The sequence below is a fragment of the Onychostoma macrolepis genome, chromosome 18, assembly GCF_012432095.1.
Source record: "Onychostoma macrolepis isolate SWU-2019 chromosome 18, ASM1243209v1, whole genome shotgun sequence".
NCBI lineage: Eukaryota > Metazoa > Chordata > Actinopteri > Cypriniformes > Cyprinidae > Onychostoma > Onychostoma macrolepis.
This window is the reverse complement of record NC_081172.1, coordinates 8,309,374-8,336,750: the sequence shown is the minus strand read 5'-3', so window position 1 is coordinate 8,336,750 and position 27,377 is coordinate 8,309,374. Positions and strand designations below refer to the sequence as shown.

The 27,377-nt window shown below is 35.0% G+C and overlaps 1 protein-coding gene across 2 annotated transcripts; it reads right to left on the bottom strand.

The window, feature by feature from the left end:
• Positions 1-1,133: 1,133 nt before the first annotated feature.
• Positions 1,134-26,342, bottom strand: plcg2 (phospholipase C, gamma 2). 2 transcript variants are annotated; one of them, XM_058752031.1, is made up of 33 exons: positions 25,768-26,342; positions 24,589-24,624; positions 24,122-24,324; positions 19,800-19,952; positions 19,305-19,398; positions 19,148-19,195; positions 18,974-19,058; positions 18,693-18,776; positions 18,202-18,245; positions 18,046-18,106; positions 17,579-17,680; positions 17,384-17,502; positions 17,192-17,277; positions 16,905-17,022; positions 15,979-16,147; positions 15,804-15,899; positions 15,607-15,693; positions 15,335-15,516; positions 12,611-12,811; positions 12,336-12,455; positions 10,785-10,965; positions 9,829-9,897; positions 9,399-9,508; positions 8,415-8,505; positions 8,195-8,261; positions 7,945-8,105; positions 7,556-7,658; positions 6,758-6,961; positions 6,042-6,181; positions 5,816-5,927; positions 2,217-2,396; positions 2,034-2,122; positions 1,134-1,895 (listed from the first exon to the last, which is right to left on the bottom strand). In XM_058752031.1, the coding sequence occupies exons 3-33, from the start codon at positions 24,303-24,305 to the stop codon at positions 1,710-1,712; spliced, it is 3,726 nt and encodes a 1,241-aa protein (XP_058608014.1). In that variant the 5' UTR covers positions 24,306-24,324; positions 24,589-24,624; positions 25,768-26,342; the 3' UTR covers positions 1,134-1,709. The 2 variants fall into 2 exon arrangements, with proteins under 2 accessions (XP_058608014.1, XP_058608013.1); XM_058752030.1 differs by lacking the exon at positions 24,589-24,624 and having other exon boundaries at positions 25,768-26,340.
• Between the last annotated feature and the right edge of the window lie 1,035 nt (positions 26,343-27,377).

Genomic DNA, 27,377 nt, shown 5'->3' with positions numbered 1-27,377 from the left:
AAAAATATAAAGAATTTGTTAGAAGAAGTGGATTTTACTGGAAAGAGAGATATCGGGTAAGAGATATCTGATGTGCAATTTCCTGAACTTAACAGTTGTCACAAAATAAACTTTCTAGGATTTTTGGTTTCTAGCTTTTAAAATCAACACTTTTTGTGCGGTTTGTTGCATTTTTCTTACGTTTTTTCCTAAATACATCTATATGGTTTTTAGTAATTTTTATTTCAGTTTTAGTAAGTTTAGTACATAAGGTTAAACTAAAGAAAAAAAGTACAATTATTCTTTGGCAAATAGCTGAAATAAAATAAACATTGTATTTTATTTTATTTTTGTTCATGTTTATTTTAAATAACCAATCCTTTGTGATTTTGGTTGCATTTCAGTATAATAGTTGCATTTGGTTGCATGAAAGTATATTGTGCATTAACCTCCTATTTCTTGCAATTAGCTACAGCTATGCATTTTTTATTTTTTGTTTTTGACGTTTTTTTGTTTGCTGCTGATGTTCTGCTTGACCTTTAATATTTATATATATATCAGACATTTTCATTTTGATCCTAAACTCGAATCGTTTAATGACTTGATATTTTTTCCAGATATTTATTGATAAACCTTGTTATCCCCTTTTATGTTACATAAAACCCTCCCATCCTCTACAGACATAAACACTGTTCTCAATACAGTAATGTTCTGGTTGGGTCATTGAGCCTCAATGTGAGACAGAAGCTTCATTTCAATAGTGGGATCTTACCAAACATCAAAAACGCTGTCTGAGATTGCTTAATGTAAATCTTGGTTAAACGGTTTGGCCAGTTGCAGAACTAAATACTTATATGAGAGAATCAAGAGAGCTGAAGTCCTCATTGTTAAAATCAACAAGGTCAGACAGGCTTCTTATATCTTTGCAACACTGTGCACGTTTACCACCTGTTTTATTATAATTTACATATGGAACACCTGATTCTTGATATTTTCTACTTCTAATACTGACATTGTCCATGGGAAAGTTATCATTTGTAGTGAGAACAAGACCTGAGAAGACTGTACATTTGTATATTGTACATTTGTCTTAGTGAAAACTTTAAGATAATATACAAATAAAAGTATAAAAAACTGCATTCAACATTTTGTGTCCACATATATGTTTATTTTGTGAGTAGCTGTGTAATAATTGGGATAATGTACAAACAGATGGCAATTATACCAAAAAAAAAAAAAAATGCTAATTTATTATTAGATAATGACTGTCAGACTGTGCATTATCGCTTGCATATCCAACCAAACCTGATAAAACTTCCTCAGCACATTAAAACAAGATAGAAACAAAATAAATAACATGTCTTGTTTGCTATTTCAATTTTAAGACAATAAGGAAAAGTTTAATACAGTTGCAAATGAAATGTTACAATCAGATGAAGACGGTAGAAGAACAGATTCATAGTAAAAAAATAAAATAAAAATTCCTTCATGCCCTCAATTTAAAGAGTTTTACAACTTCTGAGTTGTAGCTTAACCTTCCACAGAGAATTCACCCATGAGTATTGCTCAAATTCTCTTTGTGCTTTATTCCTGTGTGAGCACAAAAGTGAAATGGCTGCAACTTCCTGTCTCTGGGGCCTGTTAGGGAACCAGTAGTAATAGAGCAGCAGAACCGAGAGGAAGAGACCCTTGAAACATTAGAACCAGGCCAGAAAGGAACCAGACTTTCCTCATGAGTAGAACTTGCTGTTGTTGATTTTTTGCTGTTTATTCATCTTTTTTTCTGAGTACATAGACTCAGGTCCCGCGCTGCGCTGCAGGTTGGAGTGAGTGTCGTAGAGGCAGAACTCGTTGCTTAACTCTGCCTGTTTCTTTTGCAACTGTTTCGAGGAGGAGTAAAGTTCCTCCTGCGCTTTCTGAAGAAACAAGTCAGATATGATAGGGGATTTCCATTAAACTTCTCAATAAAATAAAATTAAATGAGATACTCTCTTCTTAAAATAAATAATTACATCATTGACAACAAAATGCCTGGTTCAAAATATGTTTCTTACCTCCACCTGCTGAATATCAACATACACCAGAAGAGATGCCAGCTCCAGGTTTTCACTAAAGCCATTCTTTAAAGGGACTGATCTGTACCCTGTGAAAGCAGCAACTCAGCATTTGTACTTAAATCTGCATTCATTTGCACAATGTTTCACAAAAATAACTGGCAATGAAGTTGATAGACTTACCTGAGCGAACACCTTTCACAGGGAACGTAGCCTGGGCCAAGAAATTAGGGTCAGAGAACATGTCCTCCTCAAAGACCACAAAGCGCAGAAAGGTGAGGTCTGGTTCATACACGCTGAAAGTAAATGTCTCCGAAGGCTGACTGTTCGGCGTGAGCCATATAGGGTTCAGTCCATTATCATCTGTGGACACAGATATACACACACTATATATAGGTCCATATGTATTTGGACACATGCACAATTTTTTATTATTTTAGCTGCTGACCAAAACATATTCCAATTACAGTTATATAATGAATATGGGCTTAAAGAGCACACTCTTAAGCTTTCATTTGAGGGTATTCTCATCACAATTGGAGGAAAGTTTAAGGAATTACAGCTTTTTCTAGGGACCATAAGTAATTAGACAATTGACTCAAAGGCCATCTCATGGACAGATGTGGGCTACCCCTTCGTTATTTCTACCTCAATTAAGCAGGTAAAAGGGCTGGAGTTGATTCTAAGCGTGCCATTTGCATTTGGAAGCTGTTGCTGTGAACCCACATCATGCAGTAAAAGGATCTCTCCATGCATTCTGAGAAAAAAGGCCTGGACGTCCACGGAGGACAACAGTGGTGGATGATCAGAAAATCCTCTCCATGGTAAAGAAAAACCCTTTCACAACATCCAGCCAAGTGAAGAGCACTCTCCAGGAGGTTAGTGTGTACAATCAAGTGAAGACTTCACGAGAGCAAATACAGAGGGTTCAACACAAGGAGCAAACAAGGCCAGATTACACTTTGTCAAAAAACATCTAAAAAAAGCCAGACCACTTCTGGAAAAGCATTCTTTGGATGGCTGAAATTAAGATCAACCTGTACCAGAATGAAGGGAAGAAAAAAGTACGGAGAAGGCTTGGAACAGCTCATGATCCAAAGCATACAACTTCATCTGTGAAACACGGTGGAGCAGTGTGATAGCATGAGCATGCATGGCTTCCAGTGGCACTGGTTTACTGGCGTTTAGTGATGACGTGACAGAGGACAGAAGCAGCTGGATCAATTCTGAAGTGTGCAGGGATATACTCTCTGCCCAGATTCAGCCAAATGCAGCAGAGTTGATTGGACAGCGCTTCATAGCACAAATGGACAATGACCCAAAACATACAGCAAGAGGAACCCAGGAGTTTTTGAAGGTAAAAAAGTGGAATATTCTGCAATGGCCAAGTCAATCTCCTGATCTCAACCTGATTGAGCATGTGTTTCACTTGCTGAAGACAAAACTAAAGGCAGAAAGACCCACAAACAAACAATAACTGAAGTCAGCTGCAGTAAAGGCCTGGCAAAGCATCACAAAGGAGGAAACCCAGCCTCTGGTGATGTTCACGAGTTCCAGACTTAAGGCAGTCATTGCCTGCAAAGGATTCTCAACAAAATATTAAAAATGAACATTTTATTTAAGATTATATTTATTTGTCCAATTACATTTGAGCCCCTGAAAATGGGGGACTGTGTATAAAAATGGTTGTAATTCCTAAGCATTTTATGTTATATTTTTGTTCAACCCCTTGAATTAAAGCTTAAAGTCTGCACTTCAGTTTCATTTGTTTCAATTCTGATTGTTTCAAATCTGTATTTTTAATTCTGTGCTGGTGGCATACAGAGCCGAAATTATGAAAACTGTGTCAGTGTCCAAATATATATAGACCTAACTGTGTATGTACAGTGAGGAAAATAAGTATTTGAACACCCTGCTATTTTGCAAGTTCTCCCACTTAGAAATCATGGAGGGTCTGAAATTGTCATCGAGGTGCATGTCCACTGTGAGAGACATAATCTAAAAAAAAATCCAGAAATCACAATGTATGATTTTTAACTATTTATTTGTATGATACAGCTGCAAATAAGTATTTGAACACCTGAGAAAATCAATGTTAATATTTGGTACAGTAGCCTTTGTTTGCAATTACAGTATTTCACCAGGTTTGCACACACTGCAGGAGGGATTTTGGCCCACCTCCACACAGATCTTCTCTAGATCAGTCAGGTTTCTGGCCTGTCGCTGAGAAACACGGAGTTTGAGCTCCTCCAAAGATTCTCTATTGGGTTTAGGTCTGAGACTGGCTAGGCCACGCCAGAACCTTGATATGCTTCTTACAGAGCCACTCCTTGGTTATCCTGGCTGTGTGCTTCGGGTCATTGTCATGTTGGAAGACCCAGCCTCGACCCATCTTCAATGCTCTAACTGAGGGAAGGAGGTTGTTCCCCAAAATCTCGCAATACATGGCCCCGGTCATCCTCTCCTTAATACAGTGCAGTCGCCCTGTCCCATGTGCAGAAAAACACCCCCAAAGATGATGCTACCACCCCATGCTTCACAGTAGGGATGGTGTTCTTGGGATGGTACTCATCATTCTTCTTCCTCCAAACACGTTTAGTGGAATTATGACCAAAAGTTATATTTTGGTCTCATCTGACCACATGACTTTCTCCCATGACTCCTCTGGATCATCCAAATGGTCATTGGCAAACTTAAGTCGGGCCTGGACATGTGCTGGTTTAAGCAGGGGAACCTTCCGTGCCATGCATGATTTCAAACCATGACGTCTTAGTGTATTACCAACAGTAACCTTGACACGGTGGTCCCAGCTCTTTTCAGGTCATTGACCAGCTCCTCCTGTGTAGTTCTGGGCTGATTTCTCACCTTTCTTAGGATCATTGAGACCCCACGAGGTGAGATCTTGCATGGAGCCCCAGTCCGAGGGAGATTGACAGTCATGTTTAGCTTCTTCCATTTTCTAATGATTGCTCCAACAGTGGACCTTTTTTCACCAAGCTGCTTGGCAATTTCCCCGTAGCCCTTTCCAGCCTTGTGGAGGTGTACAATTTTGTCTCTAGTGTCTTTGGACAGCTCTTTGGTCTTGGCCATGTTAGTAGTTGGATTCTTACTGATTGTATGGGGTGGACAGGTGTCTTTATGCAGCTAACGACCTCAAACAGGTGCATCTAATTTAGGATAATAAATGGAGTGGAGGTGGACATTTTAAAGGCAGACTAACAGGTCTTTGAGGGTCAGAATTCTAGCTGATAGACAGGTGTTCAAATACTTATTTTCCTCACTGTATGTATATATATATATATATATATATATATATATATATATATAAGTATATGTGTTAAAAATGTTTTGCTTGCATTTCTAGCTTTTTATTACCTAGCTTTTTATGTCTATGTGGTTACTAAAAAAAAATCTAAATCATTTGAATTAAGACTGTAACATTTGAAAATTAAATCAGTCTAGAAGCCTTTTTTCTTCTTATTTAAAAAAGTTATTATTTAAAAAAAATTGTTAACAGAAATAAAATATCAAAAAACTTAAACTTATTTCAGTTAGTTGCCAAAGCAACATTTCCCATTTTCAGTTTACTTTAATAAAATAACTAAAACTACACTAAAAATTCATAAAAACCACAGACATATTCAAAACAAAAACTGATTTAAATCATAAAAACATACAACAAAATTGCTCAAATCTGAACTAAATTTCAAATGTAATATAATTCAGATACTAAAATCAGATAGTATAAATCTCAGTTATACTAAAATAATACTGTGTCTTACGGCAAACGATAGTCTTGAATTTGTTGTCCTCTGTTTGGCCACACAGTTCGATCTCCACAAAGGGACTGGCAATGCTTCGTCCTGGTTTGGGAAGATGTCTTGCTCCTATCACCTGAGTATCAGAAAAAACATCTTTTCAATTAATTTAATGAAGAAAAACAGTTCTTGTTCAGCTCTCAAACTCAACCTAAATAAATGCTCTGCTTGAATGAAGCTCATGTTTTACCCTAATGGTGACAGTAAATCTGATATTCTTCTTCTCCTGTTGAGGGTCATAGTAATCGCTGCGCATCAGCTCAGGCTGCAGTACATATCCTGTGCCTCCATTCAGACTGAAGAGGGCGCTGTTCAGCTGCATGTACTTATCTGAGGAGAAACGCACACACTGTGTTATTACACATACGAAATAAATGCTATGCTTTTCTCTGTAATGTTTTCTTTTCCTTACACTCACAGTTTGAGCCCATGTTATTTGCTTTATTACATATTTTGTGCCTTATTTTCTTTTTACATTATTCTTGTAACAGTCATTTTTTGAAGTGTCCTACATCTTTCTAATACTCTACCCCTTTATACAAACTTGTATAAATGTATAATAATTGTATAAATGTATTGTGTATTTCTATAAAACATTAACTTTCATTGAGTACATCTCCCGACTTGCTTGTTTACTATTTTGGGTCAAAGGTTGGCAGTTTTCCCCTGCTGGTAGATGGTATAATCACACCATTATGTTGCCAAAAAGCATTTAAAGAAGTTCACAAGTAGCTGTTTATTTTGACTAAATGAATTTTATGTTATGTTAAGTTTATTTTGGCCTGTTACATGTCATATACTTCCAGTGCAGTCATAAGTTAGCTAAACAAGCACCACTGAGATAAGTGGGAATGTTAATGGATAGCTTTGTCCATGAACTAAAGAGATGTTTAACTTCATACTCACCAGCGGTTTGGAAGTTGAGTGCCACCATGTGACAGCCGCACATCCACAGAGGGTACGGATCATAGTTGGAGGAATCCACCCGCTGGCCCTTAGGGTAGACGCGGCTCAGCGCCTTGCGGTTATACAACATAAACTGAGTCGACTTGCTTCTGGAGGGAATCTTATTTTCTACGAAGGAGCGCACCTCTTTGTAGGTATAATTATCTGATGGGGAAAGACAATCACATTGTTAATTTACAGTTACTTCATGTTTGGGGTCATCAGATTTTTTTGTTTTTGACAGAAGACTCTTAGGGTCACCAAGGCTGCAAATATTTGATCAAAATTACAGAAAAACGGTAATATTGCGAAATATTATTACAATTAAAAATTCATTAATTAATTATAAAATAATTAATTATTACATTATAATTAATTGTTTTTATATTTTTTATATATATATATTTTAATTTGAATACATTTGAAATATAAATCTAATTTAATAAGAATTTTAATATATTTTAAAATGTAATTTATTCCTGTGATGGCAAAGCTGAATTTTCAGCAGCCATTACTCCAGTCTTCAGTTTCACATGATCCTTCAGAAATCATTCTAATATGTTGATTTGCTGCTCAAGAAAATGTTGAAATATCATCAATGATGAAAACAATTAAGCTGATTAATATTTTAATGTCTTTACTGTCACTTTTGATCAGTTTAATGCATCCTTGGTGAATGAAATTATTCATTTCTTTTTTGAATTTTTTGTTAGTGTATATGTAAATAATATGTATAAATTCATATTTAATTAGCCATACCAAAGCGGTCCTTGTCTTTACTGCGAGGCTGGCAGTAAACGACCAGCTCAGACATCTCGCTGGCAACCTCGTCTCTGGACTCGACCTCCCTTTGCTTTTGTTTCTGCAATAGAAATTTATTGTAAACATTTATAAACACCAGCCCAACATTATACTTGAAATACTTGACTTTATACTTAAAATGTCAATGGCTAAATGTGTTTCTAGGGCTCTGCCTAGCATTTAAACACCCCCTCAATCTGTCTGGCTTCAACTACACAACTTCAACTATATTTACAGGACGAGTGACTCAAAACCTTGTGAGAACTTCCCCGTGTGACAACTAGCCCTAGTTTGCCCTATTTAGGACAAATAAACAGAGTGTGTGAGTCTAAGCGTGTGAGACAGACCTCAAACTCTCGGTTTTCTTCTCTCTGTGTGATGTCCCAGGCCACCTGATACCACTCATACAGCTCCTCTGTGGTCTCAGTGGCCAAATCGAACGGCGTGTCTTTATTCTCCTTATCCTGCAGCGTTACCACCACAGGCCTGCCGTGTTTGGCTGAACGAACTGGAAATGACGAAAAGAGTGCAAAATACCATTACAAAAACATGTAATGTACAGATGCTCAAGGTGACTCAGAAGATAAATAATCTTACCGACAGTGCACTTCGAGATGTCCACTATTCCTTTACATAAGTCACCTAATGGATTTTCCTCATCGCCCTGAAAGAGAACATCTAATCTTAAATACATTCTATGTTTTGAATATAGATATTCTCTATGTATTTAAGCAAATAAGCATGCAAAATAATGTACTAATTAGCAATAAATTACATAACTGTGATGTCAAATATGCGAATTTGTAATATTCTTTACCTGGTAACCTGCCTCAGATGCATTGGCAACTTCTTCTACATAATTTGAAGGGAAATAGTGCTGCAGTTTTCCACCATAGTCTCCTTTCCACCTGTTGGGATTGGGAATATTAAATGTTGGTTAACTTATCAAATTTAAGCAATTAAAATCACCCTGTGGTTTTTTTAAATATCTGATAGTGTCATAAGAGAGTGAAATGACATGAATAAGACAATCTTTCCTCATTAACATGTGTTAATGCAACTATGTACCACAAAGCTACAGAAAAGTAACACGGACAATCAACCATTATAATACCATGATGACATATGTTTTATGGACATGAGCCACGTTAAAATTATAGTTTTCTTTGACATACACTTCCATTCAAAATGTAGTTAAGATTTTTTTGTTACTACTTTTATTCAACAACAACACATTAAAATGATCAAAAGTGACAGTAAAAAGTCTATTTCAAATAAATACTGTTCTTTTTAACTTTATATTCACCAAAGAAACTTGAAAAATTAATTAAGCAGTGCAACTGTTCTCAACATTGATAATAATTGATAATGATAAATGTTTCAGCAAATCGTCATATCACAATGATTTCTGGAGAATTGTGTGAAACTAATGGCTGCTGAAAATTCAGCTCTGCCATCACAGGAATAAATTACATTTTAAAATATATTCAGTTATTTTAAATTGTAATAATATCTCACAATATCCCTGCTTTTACTGTATTTTTAAACAAATAAATGAACAAAAAAAAAAAAACTTACTGACCCCCACCTCCTGTACAGTAATGTACCTTGGAGTGCTACTGTATGTAAATACTGAGGTAAATTTATAAGGTAATCTTCCAGTACCATGGAATTTACCAAATTAGCATGGTATAATCATCTGATACGCTCACTGTACCATGGCACCATCACAGCTTTTTTTTTATAAGGCTAAACAGTGCATTTATTGTTTATTATCTACAAAATTCGCAAATAATCTCACCATCCGTTTGCCTCCTTGGTCACATTATGGATCAAAGTGCCCTTATAGAAGGTGAGTTCATCCGGCCGCATGGCCCTGTAGTCATAGAGGGCCTTCACTGTGCTATGAGGCTGCAACACAGCAAAATGACTTTAATCTTGCTACAAATCTGCAACAGTACTGAGGCAACCCACGCAAGCCTTCAGTAGTTCACTAAAATACATTTTCCTTAAAGGGAATTTGTGAATTACGTTCGAGCTAGAAACATGAAACACATATGGCATACAAACTAAACATGACATTGCTCTTTTAGCCAGGCTGCATTTCCTCTTTCGAGTCGATCAGTTTCCTATGTGAGAGAAAGAGATAGCCAGCGCCACCACTTCCTCCCCAGCCCACAGGAGATGACCTCTTGCGCATGCTAACTCGCAGGAGCTGTGTTTGTGCTTACCAGAGACGGCTCTATCTCGTTGGCCTCCACGTACTGTTTAGAATCATAAAGTGAAGCAGATATGGTTATCTGTAAAGAAAGACATAAAACATTTCTTAGACTTTTCTCCCTGCACATTAAACTTTAACCAAACAAAATCTATACATTTTAAATAATTTGTCTGATCAGTGAACATTAAGTATTGTAGATCAGTGGTTCTGCCAACTGATTTTGCTTCAAGATCATTATTTTAAAAATCAAGTGGCAACTGAATAGAAGAGAAGTACCCTAAAAAGTTTATTTATATTTATATTTATATATATATATATATATATATATATATATATCTGCATATATATTATATGTGTGTATATATAAAATGTCATAAATACATTAATCAGACAGTTTTCTGTGATTAATCGCAATCATTTTTGGTGCAGTTAAGGTCCTCATTTAGGTTTATCGCTCTTTCAGGCTGTGACAGCAGGAAAAATGTGCTATGTGGTGAGAGGATGCATAAACGTAATACTAGCCACAGGAAGAGGGCAAAAAAAAACAAAAAAACATTAGCATAGCCTCAGGAAGTTAACAATATTATAAAAATATATTTTTTAGTATATGTCTTACTAAATATTTATACCATACAATGACACTTGTGCATATTATACTTCTGCTAAATCAGAACCTTTGGCCTGAACTTTGATTGGAAAAAGGAGAAGAGACCAACAGAGCTACTAGAGATGAAAGCATGCAAGTGTAACATGCAAACTGTGGCCTTAGCAAAGGAAGAGGTGCACTTGCCCTTGTTCACTTTGAAGAGTGCATACAGATGCTGCACGCAAAGACAAACTGTTGTACAATCATTGCACAGCGTTCAGTACAGCCCGCAGCTGACAAAGTTTTAAGTGAACTCAAGAAAAGTATCCTCTTGTCTGCTCTGCACCAAAATAGATTTATTATGTTGCTTTATTACTTACCGAACTGAAGCGATCCACCAGATCTGGTGTGACCGGGTAGCGCAGTTTGATCTTGCGATACAGTGGTTTCTTTCGGAAATAGTCCACTAATTCCAGCAGGCTCTCAAATTCGCTGGAGGTGCCCAGCACGTACATAGATCCCTCTTTGTGTATCCGGCAGTGCTTCACCATCCCTTCACCTCTGTTTCAGCAAAAATAAAAAATTAATCCATGAATTGCAATAATTATTACATTAAATAACAAAAACACCACCAACAACAACAAGCTACAGTGGGTCTTCAGCCCCAATTCTGAACTTATGAAATTGATCAGTTGAGCTTCTGAACGTATTTTCTTTCTAGAAAATAATTAATAAAAGCCTCTAAGTGCCATTTGAAATTTTCTTCTAAAATGAGCAGTTTTATCCTATGTGTAGGTTCAGTCATTTCACTTTAATGGCAATAAATAGGTTCCTTTCATTGCCATTAAAGTGAAATAAATGAACATAAACACTGTAGGAGCCTGAGAAAAATGCTCATTTTAAAAGAAAATTTCAAATGGCACTTAGAGGCTTTTGCACCTGAATTCACACACACATATATATATATATATATATATATATATATATATATATATATATAGATCTATATCTTACAACTGTTCAGTTAAAATAAATCTAGCAAATGTTGATGTTTAGATGAAATGTGAAGATTTTTCAATCTTCAAATGATTTTGACAGATGGTTTACAATGATTAAAAGCTTCATTCATAAATCATTAACAAACATTATATAATGCTTAACTGATCATTCATTTATGTTTACAAATGTTATTAAACTTTCAATGCGTTTTAAAAATCAAACTGACACCTTACCCAACCCTTAAACCAACCCATACCCCCAAACCTGTTCCTAACTCTACAGCAAGTGTTGTGCATTAACAAAAGCTTTTAATCATTGTGTAACATCTGTTAAAAATCATTTGTAGATTTTCAAGATGTGCATGATCATATGAATTAGAAGTTTAATTTGTAAGCATTTTAATTTACATGAAATGTTAATTATTAGGGAATGTTTAATACATTTTTTAGTAAACATTAACAAACATATAATTTCAAAATATGTGAATATATATTAAACAATTAACCATTAAGCATTAAGCAATGTTGGTTAATGATTTATTAATGAAAGTTATTATAAAGTGTTACCTTCTGTTTTATCATCATAATAATAATATTAATAATATCATAATTAATAATATCATAATAATAATATTAGTAATAGCACATCTCTCCTCAGCAAACCACATGATTCAAAATAATTATGTAGATGGCAAACTTAAAAGTTTATTACTAGGTTATGTATCTTAGCAAGCACTGCTACACTGTAAAAAAAGATATTGTAAACAAAGCAAAGATGACTGGAGTATGGAGTTTTTCTACTTCAAAATTTCACGTGTGTTACTTGCCATTTCCTTTTAATTGATTGTGAAATATACTAGCAATTTCTGAGTGAATATTGTTTCTACTCCAGATTTTTGTCAGTGCAATGAGAAGAAAAACAAAGAGTAGCACCTGAAGGTGATGGCATAAGAGTCTGAATCTTCTCTCTGTCTGATGAGGAAGGCTCCATCTCGAGGGATCCTCATGAGATAGTCCTCCGCCTCACCACGACTCAAGTTACTGTAAAACCACCTAAAGACAAGAAAACCACAGTTTCACGTGTACGGTGTGTCTGCAGACACTCGTGAGCGTTAAAAGAAGCTGTCCACATGGTCTTCTACAGCCCTGCAGGCTGGGATGTGGTAAACACCATAAAGTTTGTTTGTGCGTGTCAAGTATCGACTTACCCTTCTTGCAGGTGCTGGTCTGGTCGAGGCACAAATTCAGTGAGGCGTAGGTTGAAATCCTGACAGCGGAGAGGGTTTTCTCTGTAATACTGGATGAGCGTGTACACACTGGGGAAGTGCAGGTTGTCTGTGAGGAAATAGACAGTGTGGCCTCCTTCTAAGCAGGAACGGATTCGACAATGTTGAACTCGTCCGGTGCGCCTGTAAGGACCACACAGGGAATTTAATTTAGCAAAATGTGCATTTTTTTGTGACCAAAGAAGAAAAGCTATTAACATGAATCATATGGATCATTCTTGTTAAGCAGCACTTTCTGAAACATAAAAAATAATATGCTTTTATTATAATGAACGGTATTTGTTTCAGAAATATATTATTTATGACAAAACTGAAAGAAAACTAAACTCAAGAGGATGGACATAAAGAGCTGAGGTTAGCCATTTCAATGACAATGAGGAATTGAGAATCACTTACTGGAGGATGATGTCGTTATACAAAAAAACTTTATACAGCCAGGAAATGCTCAAACTACAGTAGCAAAATCATTATTGAAGAAATTAGTTTAAACTTATTTAAATTGGCATAAATTATATAAAAAACACAATTAGCTTACAAGTTAATTGTGATATTTTTTCATCCACCTTTGAAATTTTCATATTATCATACTGATTAAAAAAATAATGATAAAATTTAAATTCAAAACTCAAATTTAATGATAAAATGTAATGATGTTTATACTGTTTTGTTCCCCACCCAATATTACGTCACTTTCTGTGTAATACTGTCATTAAGAATGTCATTACCTTATTACCACAGAGACATGCCCAAATTAAAGAAGTAAAATGAATACAGTGGAAATTGCTGTAATATATGACTTAAATTTGCATATCCATATCCAAATATTATTAATCTTTTTTATAAAAATAAATGTTTATATTATCTTACTGCTTAAGGGTCATATGATTTCAAGTTTTCCTTTCTCTTTGGAGTATTACAAGCTGTCCGTGCATATAAGATAAGATCCCTAAAGTTGCAAAGACTAAAGTCTCAAACCCAAAGAGATATTCTTTATAAAAGTTAAGACTCTGCCACTCCTTCCTAAAATGGCTCATTCAAACACGTCCCACATGTCTATGTCACGGTGTGGAAAGATTTGCATAACACCACCCAAATGTTTACGCAAAGTAGTATTGTTGTTGCTGACGCCATGTCGTGGAGACGCTGTGTGTTTTGTTGTGAAAGCGAAGGTACTTTGTTTGGCCTTCCAAATGAAGTACAAAACTAGAAATCAGTGGTTAAGTTGTATTTACAACACTGTTCCAGAACAGTACAATGCAAATATTTGAGTGTGTGCAGCGCATTTTACAGAGGACTGTTTCCTGAACCTGGGAGAGAGTAGCCTACAATGTGAACACTATGAATGAATGGCTGTGATGTGAACACTATAAAGTGGGGAAATTACAACATCGCAAGGACAGTCTGGGGCTTCTGACTCACAGCCTGTAAGTACGTTTCGATATTTAAAGAATTTGCTAATTTACTGACTATTCAAACGTGAGTTTTGAGCTGTGTAGAGTAGTGCTTGTTTGGCGTTTCTACGATCACAAATGTAGCTGTCAGTCACGCACCGGTGAGGATATTTATTGTACTTCGCAATCACAGATTCTAGCCTACGTCTTGGAATATATGACCCAAATAAGAATTTTCACCGTATATTGACATCTGAACAAGTAAGTAACAAGTCTGTCACTTTTGTTCTGACCAGCTGAAGAAAAAAGCATTACCATAGTGCTACCAATAGTGATTTAATCTAAAGATCGGTTAGCTCATATCACATTAAACCGTGCAAAGTATTACTATTGTTATACTTTATTCTCAAATTATTAATGTTAACAATGACTATGAGTATAGTGTGTTTTAGCGTGTAGATTTCAGTTTCTGTACAGTCTAATATCTATTTGTCATGCCATTCGAATTTCATATTAAGAAATTATTTTAACCCAAAAAGCAAACTATTCTCCCTTCGAACTGGTTTTCTTTAAAATACAAGTCTTGTGTAATCTCAGGCTATCTGTAATCAGAAGCACATTTAAAACTGAAATATAATTTAATCATTCACATGAGTTTCATAAAAACATAATCCTTTCCGGATTACAATCTGCCATGAAAATGATACATTTAATTATTCTAGCTGCTGTGAGAAAAGGCTAAATGATATGCCACCTGCAGGATCCTCACATGCGATAGCCTAGCCGGGACAACTTCTTTATGTTTACAGACGTGACCTAATGACGCAGTGCCATGCTCGAATTTCCCGCGAAAACCTACCCGTACCACTCAAATTAGAAAACATTATTATAAACTAAGCGTTGTGAATCGTGTTAAAGTAAGGCGATAGTTTTGAACAATGGCTGGTTATGTACTTGCTCAAATATTGATTTCGGATCATTTTTAACCAAAACAAAGTTACTAATCAATAGTACTAATTACATTAATAAGAAATGTCACTAATATGATTTTGAGTTCAATCTTTAACAACTACCAGATTGTGACAGGACATGAAAATATACTGCATAGCAAGACTGACCCATATAAACCGCATATTCAGCTTTTTCCTTATTTATTCCATTTGAAAAGAATAAATTACAGATGATAAATAAAATAAAACACAATACAAAAAATCAACCCTTCTCTCTCTCTAAAGTTAGAGCAGGCCTACATTACCAGAATGAGAGGGTGCAATCATTGACGAAGGTGTCGCTCTCCCGCACCAGAAATGTCCCGTCAACTCCACCCGAATCTGCACAATATTCCTGCAGCAGTCTCTCGGCTGTCTGTCTGCCCTCTGACATCCGCCCATGAAACCAGGGCTCTGACTGATGAAGCTCTGTACCACCCTGAGGTGACTGAGGAGAGGTGAATTACACAGTGAATACCTTTAATTTATGAGATTTTTCAAGTAAATCTCATTCTAAAATGGAGCCTCAGTAATTCACCTTTCCAACGTCCTCCTCTTGTAGTTCATTCTCCTCAGCATAATACAATGTCTTATTCTCGATCACGCAGTAGTGCTTGTACCATCTCTGTACACGGACACAGTCATACAAAAATTGCAATCATAAACAAGTAAGGCGATTGGAATAAGATCAAACAATCACACAAGCCTGTGATAGTGTTCACTGGATTTCGGCACCTCATCGATTGGATCCCAGATGAAGAGCTCTCCCTGCTTATCTCCTTTCCGTACGTCCTTTTTGCTAAAGGTCTCATCAATATTCAGTTTCTTGTGCTGTATGAAAAATTGCATGGCTTTGGATTGCATTGTAAACTCTAAGACATTGCAGGATTTTCCAATGAAGCTTCTCTACCTTGATGATGATCTTCCCCTTGAGTTGGGTTGGTGATGGCAGTTGTTCTGCTTCTGGTTCCAGCGGCTCAGGCAGAAGCTTGTCTTGGAAAACATCTTTGAACACCTGAGCCATCATTTTTTGCTGCTTGAGGTCACAGTGTTCTTCTATGGACAGCACCACAGGATACCTGCCAACAGTGACATGTTCATAAACATACTTTAAGAATACTGCACATTTGTAGATACACTGTGTGCAACGATTTCATTTTTAATTACTTATTATTACTTATTATTACTTATTATTTAGACAAAAAGTGAAGAAACTTCAAAAAAAAAAAAAAAAAAAAAAAAAAAACATGTACAGGTCACATTTAATCTCAAAATCAAAACAAAAATTAAGAAAACATTTTGCATAAAAACAATGAAAGCTATATTAAGGATCATTTAGATTTTTGTGCATTGTGACCGTATTCTCATTATAAACAGGCACATTTTAAACCCAAATTCTTATTATTGTAATGCAATTACAAACTTTCTCAATGGTATTCTCATTAAATTATTTACTAAATCTGTAAAAAATTTAATTAGCATTAATTAAAGCTAGTACAACAAATATTACCCATGCTGTATAACACTTGATATTTAAAATAATATATCATTGTTCATTATTATTTATTCAGGCAAATTTAGGGGTAATAATGCAAAATAATAATACAAATAATGTCACACTGCACAAATCTACATCTATATATGTTCCTGAAAATAGATTTAATTTTCTTTATGCAAAATATATTTGCTTATTTATGTAAATTTTGGGACAGATGAGACCCTGGTATGTTCTTGAAAGGTTTTGTAAAACTCATTTCGCCTAACTCTGTTAGGTGAAATTAACTTGACAAAACCTCACAAATAAAGGTGTAAATGTGTGTGATGTTGATGACTAACTCAGATGTTGCAAAAGCATGATCATTGATGGCCTTCACCACATCCTTAAACTTAATCTTGGAGGTTCTGGTCCAGCCGTGGTATATAATAGGTTCCTCAGGACCATTCCAGCAGTCCACTGAATTGGAAAAAAGAAACATTAAGGTCATCAGACTGACTCCCACCAATTTCAGAACAATTTTATCAATGCATTATCTATGCATAAAATGAAGCCGAAAAGGACTGGCATTAGATTCAACAGAATATTAAAGAATATTTATTAAGAAATGAGGGTATGGTTCACTGACACTCAACACAGCGGCAGCCCAGCCTCAGGCAGCGGACGTAAGCTTCTGTTGAGGACTCACTGCGCAGTTGATCGCCAGTCAAATATCTGTGGAAAAAAAAGCGAAACACATGAAGTAACACAGGAAATTGATCATGAAGAGAAGGAGCTGCTGTGTGTGTGTGTCATGAGCATGAAGAACTGCAGCACTGACGTGTTGTGAGAAGAGTTGATCCAGTAGTGAGACAGAGGATTGTTCATGTCCAGTGGGCAAATCTCAGAGAACTTCTCATCCCAAATCGAGTTCTCTTTGGAGAAGAGAAAACTAAGGAACTAGAAGGACAGAAAGAAAGCTCTAAAAACACGTCACCTGAAGTTTACATAAAGTAAACATCTCTATAACCCATACCTCTTCAACAGTAAAGGCCGGATCGTTGGTCTTCCTCATTGTGTCATCGATGAAGATGGTCATCAGCTCTCGGACTTGATTTGCATTGTTGGCCCAAGACTCCTACAAAATAAATTCACAGTATTTGCTTTAAACTAAGTGTTTGAAATAGTATTTGAATGAAATTGATATATTTGGCTGGTATAGACAGTATATATGAAGAGATCAGATGCAAAAGCCTCTAAGTGCCATCTAAAATTTTCATCTAAAATGAGCATTTTTATCAGGCTGCTATGTTTACGTTCAGTTATTTTACTCTAATGGCAATATATAGGTCCTTTTCCATGCAATTAAAATGAAATAACTGAACATAAATATAGGAGCTTGAGAAAAATGATCATTTTAGAAGAATATTTCAGATGGCATTTAGAGGCTTTTGCATCTGAACTCTTCATATATTAGATGAACGGATAAGCAGAAAGTCTTACTCTCTGATGAAATAAAAGGAATCTTTGGAAATCGCAGAGTTGAATAGGCTGATCGCCGTTACTGCAAACAAAAACATACAAAACACTCAGTAAGAATGAGAACATTAGAATGACCTCATGACACATTTAAAGAATAATGTTTTGACAGTTTCTTACCCCATGATGAAAGCACACGACTCCTTTTTAAACTCATCTAGAATCTAACAAAATGACAAACAACATACTCTATAGATGATACTAGAAAAGTAAAGACTTTTACATTTTACAATCCCGTTCTTTCTATAACGCTCTATTAATCAAAGACCACTGAAAAAATATGCATTATATTAAAAATGGCAACTGGCAAGCAGTACAACTTAAGAAAAAAAATGACTAATAACAAGAATTGTTCATTGAGCTTCAAATTAGCATTAGAATGATTTCTGAAGGATCATGTGACACTGAAGACTGGAGTAATGGCTGCTGGAAATTCAGCTTTGCCATCACAGGAATAAATTACATTTTAAAATATATTCAAATAGAAAACAGCTTTTTTAAATTGTAATAATATTTCACAACATGACTGTTTTACTGTACTTTTTACTTCTTCTACTTTTTAAAATCGTACCGATCCCAAACTTTTCAGCACAACTAAACTGCATACTTACCATCTTTTGGTTTTCAAACATCAAAAGATTGTAGAATTTGTGAAATTGCTCAAAATCCAGAATTTCTTTCTTTGCTCCCACCACCTGAAATTATACCAAAGCAAAGCCATTAACTACACGTCTTAAAACAAGAAAAAATTTAAAAACTTATGGATAAACAGACGATAATTTGAAAAACTTTAGGAGAGGAAATGTTCCCACTCAGCTGCCATAAAGTTTTCCATATGATGCAAAGCATACACTTCCGTCAAGATAATGTGTATACAATGTATCATTCATACCGCAATTCTGTCCTTCAAAAAACGACCACCTGGTACTTTAAAGTTCATCTGTGGCAAAAGAGACTTGAGCTCTTTCAGGGTGATGCTGTGAGAGACAGAAAAGGAGCAGTAATGAGGGGAGACAGAAACTTAAAAGAGACGGTTGAGAAGAAGGTGAAAGAGAAAGAGGAGAACCTGTTTTTCTTTGTTTGATCAACCGAGTACATCTGCTTCCTCAGCCAACTACAGTAGAGGAAAAAACAGAGAATGAAACAAACACATGATTTGTGTTATGGTTTATGGATACACTATCTGTATCTGTGTGTGTGTGTGTGTGTGTGTGTGTGTGTACCTTTCTATAATCTCCGGTGTGTAAGCCACCAGTGTCTCCTGTCTGAGTAACTCCAATCCTGTCAGCCATTTTTCTGCATCCTCCACTGAATCAGCTGTGGAACAGCAAATGCTTTCAGCACTAAAAACAATGCAGCTAGTTTCTCCTCTTCAGATCATTTCAGGAACCCAAAATGTTCTTCCTTTGACAGTCATTTCTTAACCAGCCAAAGAATAAACTATACATCAACACAGGAAAGCAAAATGCGGCCTCATATCAAATGAATCTCAAACATATATTGAAAGAGAGGAAGTACCTCCTTGAACAGTCTATTATCATCCTCACAAGTCAGATGCTGCAGTATAATTATCCATCATACACAAATTTTATATATTTTATATCATAGCATATTACATGTAGGCATATGGTGGAATGACAATAAAAAAGTGATTTAATTACACTTATAATTATATTTTTTAGTTAGAACATGTAAAATGCATAAGAAGACACACATACCCCCCAGACTGAGAGTGTTGAGAACAAACTGAGAGCCATAGAATATAGTAAAGCATGAGTTGGGGTCTATATATTTATCCTTGCTGTCCTTGAATCGATCAAAGTCTTTGCAGTTTTTTCCTGCTCGTACTTCCCGGATCTCAAAAAGGTCCACTGCAAAAATGAGATTGCAACATGTAACATAAACATATACATGTACAGTACTTAGACAGTAACTCAGACACAAACTGACAGTATTAATCAACCCAGATTAGTGCTGTTATTGTTAACTAAAATGATTAAAAATCCTTTCTTTTTTTTTTACTTTAAATAAAAATAAAATAAAATAAAACAAAATATAAATAAATGAAAAAGTTAAAAGTTTTAAAATGTTTCCAAACTGCCACCTAACTAAAATAAAATAATATAATTTTAGTGCTTCAACAAACAACTTTAAGCGCCAAAATTACAGAAACTATACCATAATAGTATCTAATAATACAATAACACTGGCCCAGATCTGATAAAAGAAAAACCCTGAAAATTCTTCTGCACTCTAAAAAAAGACGGTTCTTTAAAGGTTCTTTATATGTAGTAACGGTTATATTTAGAACCACAGCATCCTGAAGAACCCTTTTATGCTGAAATGGTTCTTTGTGTTAGAGTTTAGGGTTCTTTGTTCCCGCCCTTTTGTTTTTCAAATCTGTAACTGTCAAAGCACCTCTGGAGTTCTGGAGTTCAGTGATACAACTACACAGACTGTCAACACACTCTCAACAGGTAAATGATTTCATTCTTAAATTTAAATACAAATTTAAGTTTAAAATTTTAACTGGTTTCCAAACAAACATGTTCTTTTCTCTTTTTAGTTTTTTGGTCATATGCAAGTGTGCGCAGCTCTTTTAAGCTGAGGATACTTCTCTCCTCTTCTCCACTAAGTAGGTAACAGAGATATTGAATTTATAATCCATACTGTTAGAATTTTTGGTAACACTTTAGAATAGGGAACACTTATTAACTATTAACTACGACTTTTCCCTCAATAAATTCCTTATTGGCTGCTTATTAATAGTTAGTAAGTTAGTTGTTAAGTTTAGGTATTGGGTAGGATTAGGGATGTAGAATAAGGTCATGTAGAATAAGGCATTAATATGTGCTTAATTACTACTAATAAATGGCTAATATTCTATTAATATGCAATAATTATTAATTGATTTTATATCACTTTTTTTCTTTTAAGATTGTGAAGGGCTCACATACGGTCCATGTTTTGTTACTTTTGGCCTTCGTGAAAAGAATTGTTTTTATATAAACAAATGGACACACTGTAATTCTAAATTCAGTTGTGTATTTCAGATGCATCACATCCCACAACCTCATCATCCGCAGATAAACTGTCACTCAGTCACACCATAATGATGGACTTAAAGGCATATGAAGATATTTCACTGGAACTTGGTCTTCATCACATCTATTTTTGTTTTTATTTTGTTTTACTTCTTTGTTTATTTATTCATGTTCAATGTTAATTTTTAATGTATTCAGCTAATAACTGTTGTTAAGAGCACTGACATTTTTGCTATAATTTTACATGTCAATATAAAAGTTCCCAATCCACACAACATTGTTATTGTTGTTTTAATGTAAACCCTAATAGGCTACATATATATATATAACTGGTTTCCTACCAATGTCTTTTTAGTTTAACAGAATATGTAAGTGTGACCAGCCCTGTTCAGTTAAAGATACTTATCTCCTCTTCACCACCAAGTAAGTAACAAAGATAGAATTTATGTGAGATGATGATTATTATTACTATTATTACTACTTGGGTTTATGCATAAACATACCCAGTCACAGCTATCCCATGACTTTATATCACTTTTTCCTTTTAACATACTACTTTTGACCTTCATAAACAATTGTTTTAAACAAATGGAAGGAGACACATTGTAACTGTAAACTCAATTGTGCATTTCAGATGCTGTCACATCCTACAACCTCGTCACCTGCAGAGAGAAACTGCCCCTCAATCACACCAAAATATGCATAATGATGGACTTTCAGGCATCATAGAGGATTATGAAAATACAGTATCACACTATTTTCTGTTTCTATCTTGTTTTACTTTAAGTATTTATTTATGTTCAATGTCAATTGTCATTTATTAATGTATTCTGCTGTTGTTAGAGCACTGTAATTTTGTTACAATTTCGCATGTCATTAAAAATAAATAAATAAAAGTACCTAACTGACATGCTATTGTTGTTGTTTTATTATGTAAAAACCCTAATAGAGGCTACAAGATAATATAAGACCAGGCAGACAGAGGGGTAAAAAACTATATTAATAAATCATATACAAATCATATTAATAATACTATTAAAGATATATGATATGTACTAATATTAATGAAAATAAACTATCATTAAAAAGACCATTAAGGACCGATATATAGCATTTTCAACGCATGTTTTTTTATGGAACCCTATAAAAAGGGTTCTATTCAGCACCAAAAAGGGTTCTCCTATTGTTACAAGCTGAAGAACCCTTTTCTGGTACTGTTTAGAACCATTTTTCTTAAGAGTGTGGGGAAGTGTTTTGAATACATAAACTGATGTCACTATATGAATATCTGAAACACCATGACAAGGTGCATGACATTGTCATGATCAGCAAGTAAGAATACACACTATTCATGCACTAGTAGTCTATAAGAGCAGAAAGATTAGCTGGAGAGAAAAAGAAACGTAGCCAAGAAAGTGTGTGGAAACTAAAAGAAAAACTGTGTGAGTGGCACTTTAGAGGGTGACAAAGATGTTGTAAGGAGTGTGAAGGCACTACAGACTCCTGTAATTATTGGCAACCACCAACCAGCCACAAAAGCGTTCTCCTACAAGATCGTGGTAAATATGTGTTAAAATTGTTGCTGCCCATGTAGAAATTAAGACAGCAAAGTAGCTCATTTGAATTTCAGACACAGCCCATCTAGGGGTGTAACGGTACCTGTGTCGTGTATCGAATGGTTCACGGGCAGTTCCAAATGATTCGCTGACGGACACCCGCATAAAAAATATACATTTTATATTTTAAAAAGTTTTATATATTATATAGCATTAAAAACTTTTTCAAATATAAAATGTATGTTTATTTGCAACAGTTATGCGAACAACAATAAAAAGACTTTTGACATTTAAACAGCGACATCTGCTGATGCACACCTTGCTGCATTGTCACGGGAACATCCCAGCAGAAGATAATGAGGAAATTACGCTCCCTTCATCAAGTGCATTCCAAACGACTACATAATGACACGCACGTGCCCTGCTCACTCCAAAGTCCCCACTCCAAGGGGATAGGGATGATCACTTCCATTCGGAACTGCCCGTGAACCGTTCGATACACGATGCGCGTACCGTTACACCCCTACTACTATCTGAAATAAGCTCTCCGTTATTGAACAGATCATCCTGGAATGTTAAAATTTGATGGTCAGTTCATCTCACTATCCATTTTTTTGTCAGATGATTTTTATATAAACATTTTTTTAGTGATTTACTCTGAGCTTCAAAAGTTTGGGATACGTACAATTACTTTTTTTCATCAAGGATTCATTAATTGATCAAATGTTAAAGTAAAGACTTTTACATTGTACCAAACCATTTCTATTCTATAAATGCTGTTATTTTGAACTTTTTATGTATCAAAGAACTGTTAAAAAAAGTCACAGTTTCCACAAAAATATTAAGCATCAAACTTCAGATACTGATAAAAATAAGAAATGTTATCTTATATAAAACAGTTATTTTAAATTGTAGTAATATTTCACAATATTTCTTGTATTATTGTTATATCAAATAAAGGCACTCTTGGTGAGCATAAGAGTCTTTTTCAAAAACATTTTTAAAAATCTTACCGATTCCAAACTTTTGAACAATAATGTAATTCATTCAAACCTACTTTAACTCGTTTTCCCTTTAAAATAAACATTCCTTAAAAATATAAATTTAGTATACACTTGAAAAATTTTTTTTGATGATCCTGGATAAAAATCACTCTAAATGAATTTGTTTAATGCAAATGCCACTAAGTTTGATTTTGTTATATAATGCAATATCACTTCATATGTCCATATATTTGTAAAATCCAATTGTGAGCAATCACTTTAAAACAACAAAGTACTGTTCTAAATTGCCTAGTTAACTTTAATCATAAAGCTTCTGTAGCTTAAATGCTGAGGCATGACATTGGAAACACTAAGGTCATCATACAGATAAAAACAAACAGCTTAAATGCAAATTTAAGTGTAAATGTGAGAAATAAGCTTGAGGGAAGACACTCACACACTCCTTCTGTTTTGTTGGCGGTGCGCGACCAGGCCACCTGTCGCGTCTCCATGATGACCTGCACGGTAAGCCTCTCCATCCTCTGTCTGAACACGGTCATCACTATCCCCATCTCAAGGTCCCGCTTAATGAGACTCTTCTTGTACTCGGTCAGATCTCCCTGCTGAACGCGGCCCGCCATCACTGCCTTTGGTCGCACACTGGCAAATACAAACGGCCGCAGGAAGTTACTTATTGCAGTCTGTGTGGCAGCGGTACACATGTAGCATCATGAAACTTATGTTGTTACTTATAGCAGGTCTGATTTATTTACAACTGAATGACATGGCAAAAAATGTCTGTACTTTGAATATCTAAACACGATGGACTATCTCATATTCAAATATTCAAGATAATGCATGGATCAAATCAAACATTAAATAACTAGTAATCCAGAAATGAAAATTCTGGCATTATTTACTCACCGTCATGTCGTTTCAAAACCTTTATGACTTTCTTCTCTGGAACACAAAAGGAGATATTTTGAAAAATGTCTGTGGTTCATTGTCCATTCAATGGTTCGGACATCAGTGTCTTTCATTATATGGACAAAAATGGTTGAAACATTCTTCAAAAAAATGTTTTGTATTCTACAGATGAAAGAAAGTCATACAAGTTTGGAATGACATGAGGATGAGTAATTAAGAATTTTTAGGTGAACCTGCAGTAGGCTAACTGTTACAGTAGTGTTCATGAAACAGAATTTGCTAGAATGATCAATTCTGTCTTTACATAAGTTTTGGGTTTAAAGAATAACAATTTACGGAGACGACAACGTTAATACTGTAATTTCCCAACCATGCATGTGACTTGCCAGCTCTGATAATAGAAATAATCACCACCTAAAGAGAAATATGACAAGCAGTTATCTGTGACTAAACAATGCACCTTTTAGAGTCAGTTTTCTAAACTGTTGAACCATGGCAAGCAAAATAGATGTTTCATGTCTGGTTCCCCATAGAAGCCTATATTTGCATTGCAAATGAGTAGCCTATGGTGGAAGAGTCCCAAAGCAAGTCCCTCTTTAAAAGTAAAGTATTAACCAAGTAAACTCAATGTGGTTTCCATTCAGAAACCTTTGTACATCACCCACACCCTCCATTCTTCCATTTTGAGCTTTCTGTGTGAAAGAGACAGAGAAACCACTCTCTTTCCTGACATTTAAACAAGCGCCAAGATAAAACTTTAAATAACAAACCAAAAATCAATGTAGACTGACATACTCGAGATAAAAATAAACGAGGGTCTGTTGCTCAACAGGGTAAGAAAATGGACCTGCCACATACTAGTTTGTCTTAACTGGGAGTACAATACGTAATTGTTATCATTAACAACAAGAGGCTGTGGAGGCAGCCTTGCTCTTGCAGAATTTACTTTTTTGTAGCCCACTGAAACTGTATAGAGCTTATTTGTTGTGCATCTTGTTGCAAATGTAACTTTCAAGTAACAGTTTTCCCATTAGCTTTGTATTTATATCATCTTCTATTTAGTTTTATAAAACTCCTTAAACTTGATCAGTGTATATTTAATTAAAAAAATTAAGCCTTTAAATCAAAAGTTTACATACATGAACACCCCGTAAACACCCAACTAAATAAACTTACCCAAGTTTAGAGAAGAAAATCAATGACCACGTCGAAAAACACCTGCTGTAATCAAACTAATTCTCATTTTGAAATATAAAAAATAGCCTAATGCTGTACTTTTTTAAAACAAATAAAATAAAATAAAATCTATGATCAGTCTAGTCACAATGTGGTCAGTTCCTCTATTCGTTAAACACAAGGAAGTGAAGAGAACATACTGAGAATTAAAAAAAAAAAAAAATCCGGAAGCAAAATTATCTATGCAAAATCCCCAGGGAAGAGAGAGCGATGTGTGCACTACTCTGTCAAACTTCTGTGCCCTACTGCAAATGTGAATTATACCAAAAACTCGATGCAGGAAAAGCGTTTATTTCAGTGACGAGTGTTCAGGTTTATCAAAGTCGCATGTTGCCATTCGACGTCATCATGACATCACGTCTTTTTCTCTCATTTAGTGGTGTTTTCTTTTTTTCTTTTTTCATATTCTGTAACATAGTGACTCTGTCAAACTAAACGTATGACTCTAAATGCAAACCGAATGTCCTAAAGCAGTTTTTAAGTCTATAAATACAAGCATATTTTCTAAATATAGTTTGAGGTGATATGAAAATGAAAGCGCCTGTTTTTGGCAGCTGGGCGCTGGCTGGCAGAGGAAATTTGATCGTCCGAAATTATTTTAATGATAGAGTACCCAAACGTTTTTGTTGTTTCTTTAAACATGCGAATAAGAAAAAGCTTCCGCAGACTATAAAGTAAACTTCGCTTTTAAGTCCTGCGCTTTTCTTACCCATCGTTATTTTTCCAGTGCATTCCACTGTTCATTTGCATTAAGAATGCATGAAAAGTTCGCAGACTAGAAGACGCAGTTAGGTTACATATGTAACAAGTGTATGCGAAAAAATAAATGAATAAATATTACCATGGTAACTTACTGTAAAAATATAACTCACTTCTTCCCGAAAAGCTTAACTGCTATATAACAAAATTGATGTTGCAGAGCAGAATGATTTAGGATTGTTCGTGGTTAAATAATATGAATAACTCAGAACACCATAAGCAGCAAACAATAAACAGTTATATGCATATTTTATTGATATTGTGATGCATGATGGGAACTCAAGCAGGCCTACAGCATCTGTTAAGTTACAGTTTAAAGTTCATTACGAAAGTGCATAAAACCAAGTAGAAATGGCTGAAATGATTGTGATGAATCAAACAGACGGAAACAAAACACAAAACTGACATTTTTATTTCCATTTTATTTATTATGGTTTTGTAATATTATCATAATTAATCTTTATAAGAGAACTGAGGAAATCTTGACCACTCTTTTACATTTTCATTCTGAGAAATGCATCTTTAAATTTATGAATTTGGCAGGTGTTTTTTCATAAGCAAATTCATAAGCAAACAAATATGTTTTATGTATTTATTTATTTTCCATTTAATGAATGAATCTTCCAGTTTAAAGACACTAAATTTATCAGTCAAGACAAAATGCAAATATATAACATCCGGATACTTGTATGTAGACTTTAGACACACAGTGTTGATACTCAGTGCTGAACAGTATTTGACAGAATGTCTTTGTATGCACATTTTAATGTTTCACAGAAAGTAGGAAACCA

Coding starts and splice junctions, on each gene's coding strand:
- plcg2 (XM_058752031.1), bottom strand. CDS start 24,305: ATGGCGGGCCGCGTTCAGCAGGGAGATCTGACCGAGTACAAGAAGAGT. Junction 16,148..16,904: donor CATGCTTTTGCAACATCTGA/GTTAGTCATCAA, acceptor CACTGTTGGCAG/GTATCCTGTGGTGCTGTCCA. Junction 12,456..12,610: donor GACCAGCACCTGCAAGAAGG/GTAAGTCGATAC, acceptor TCTTGTCTTTAG/GTGGTTTTACAGTAACTTGA.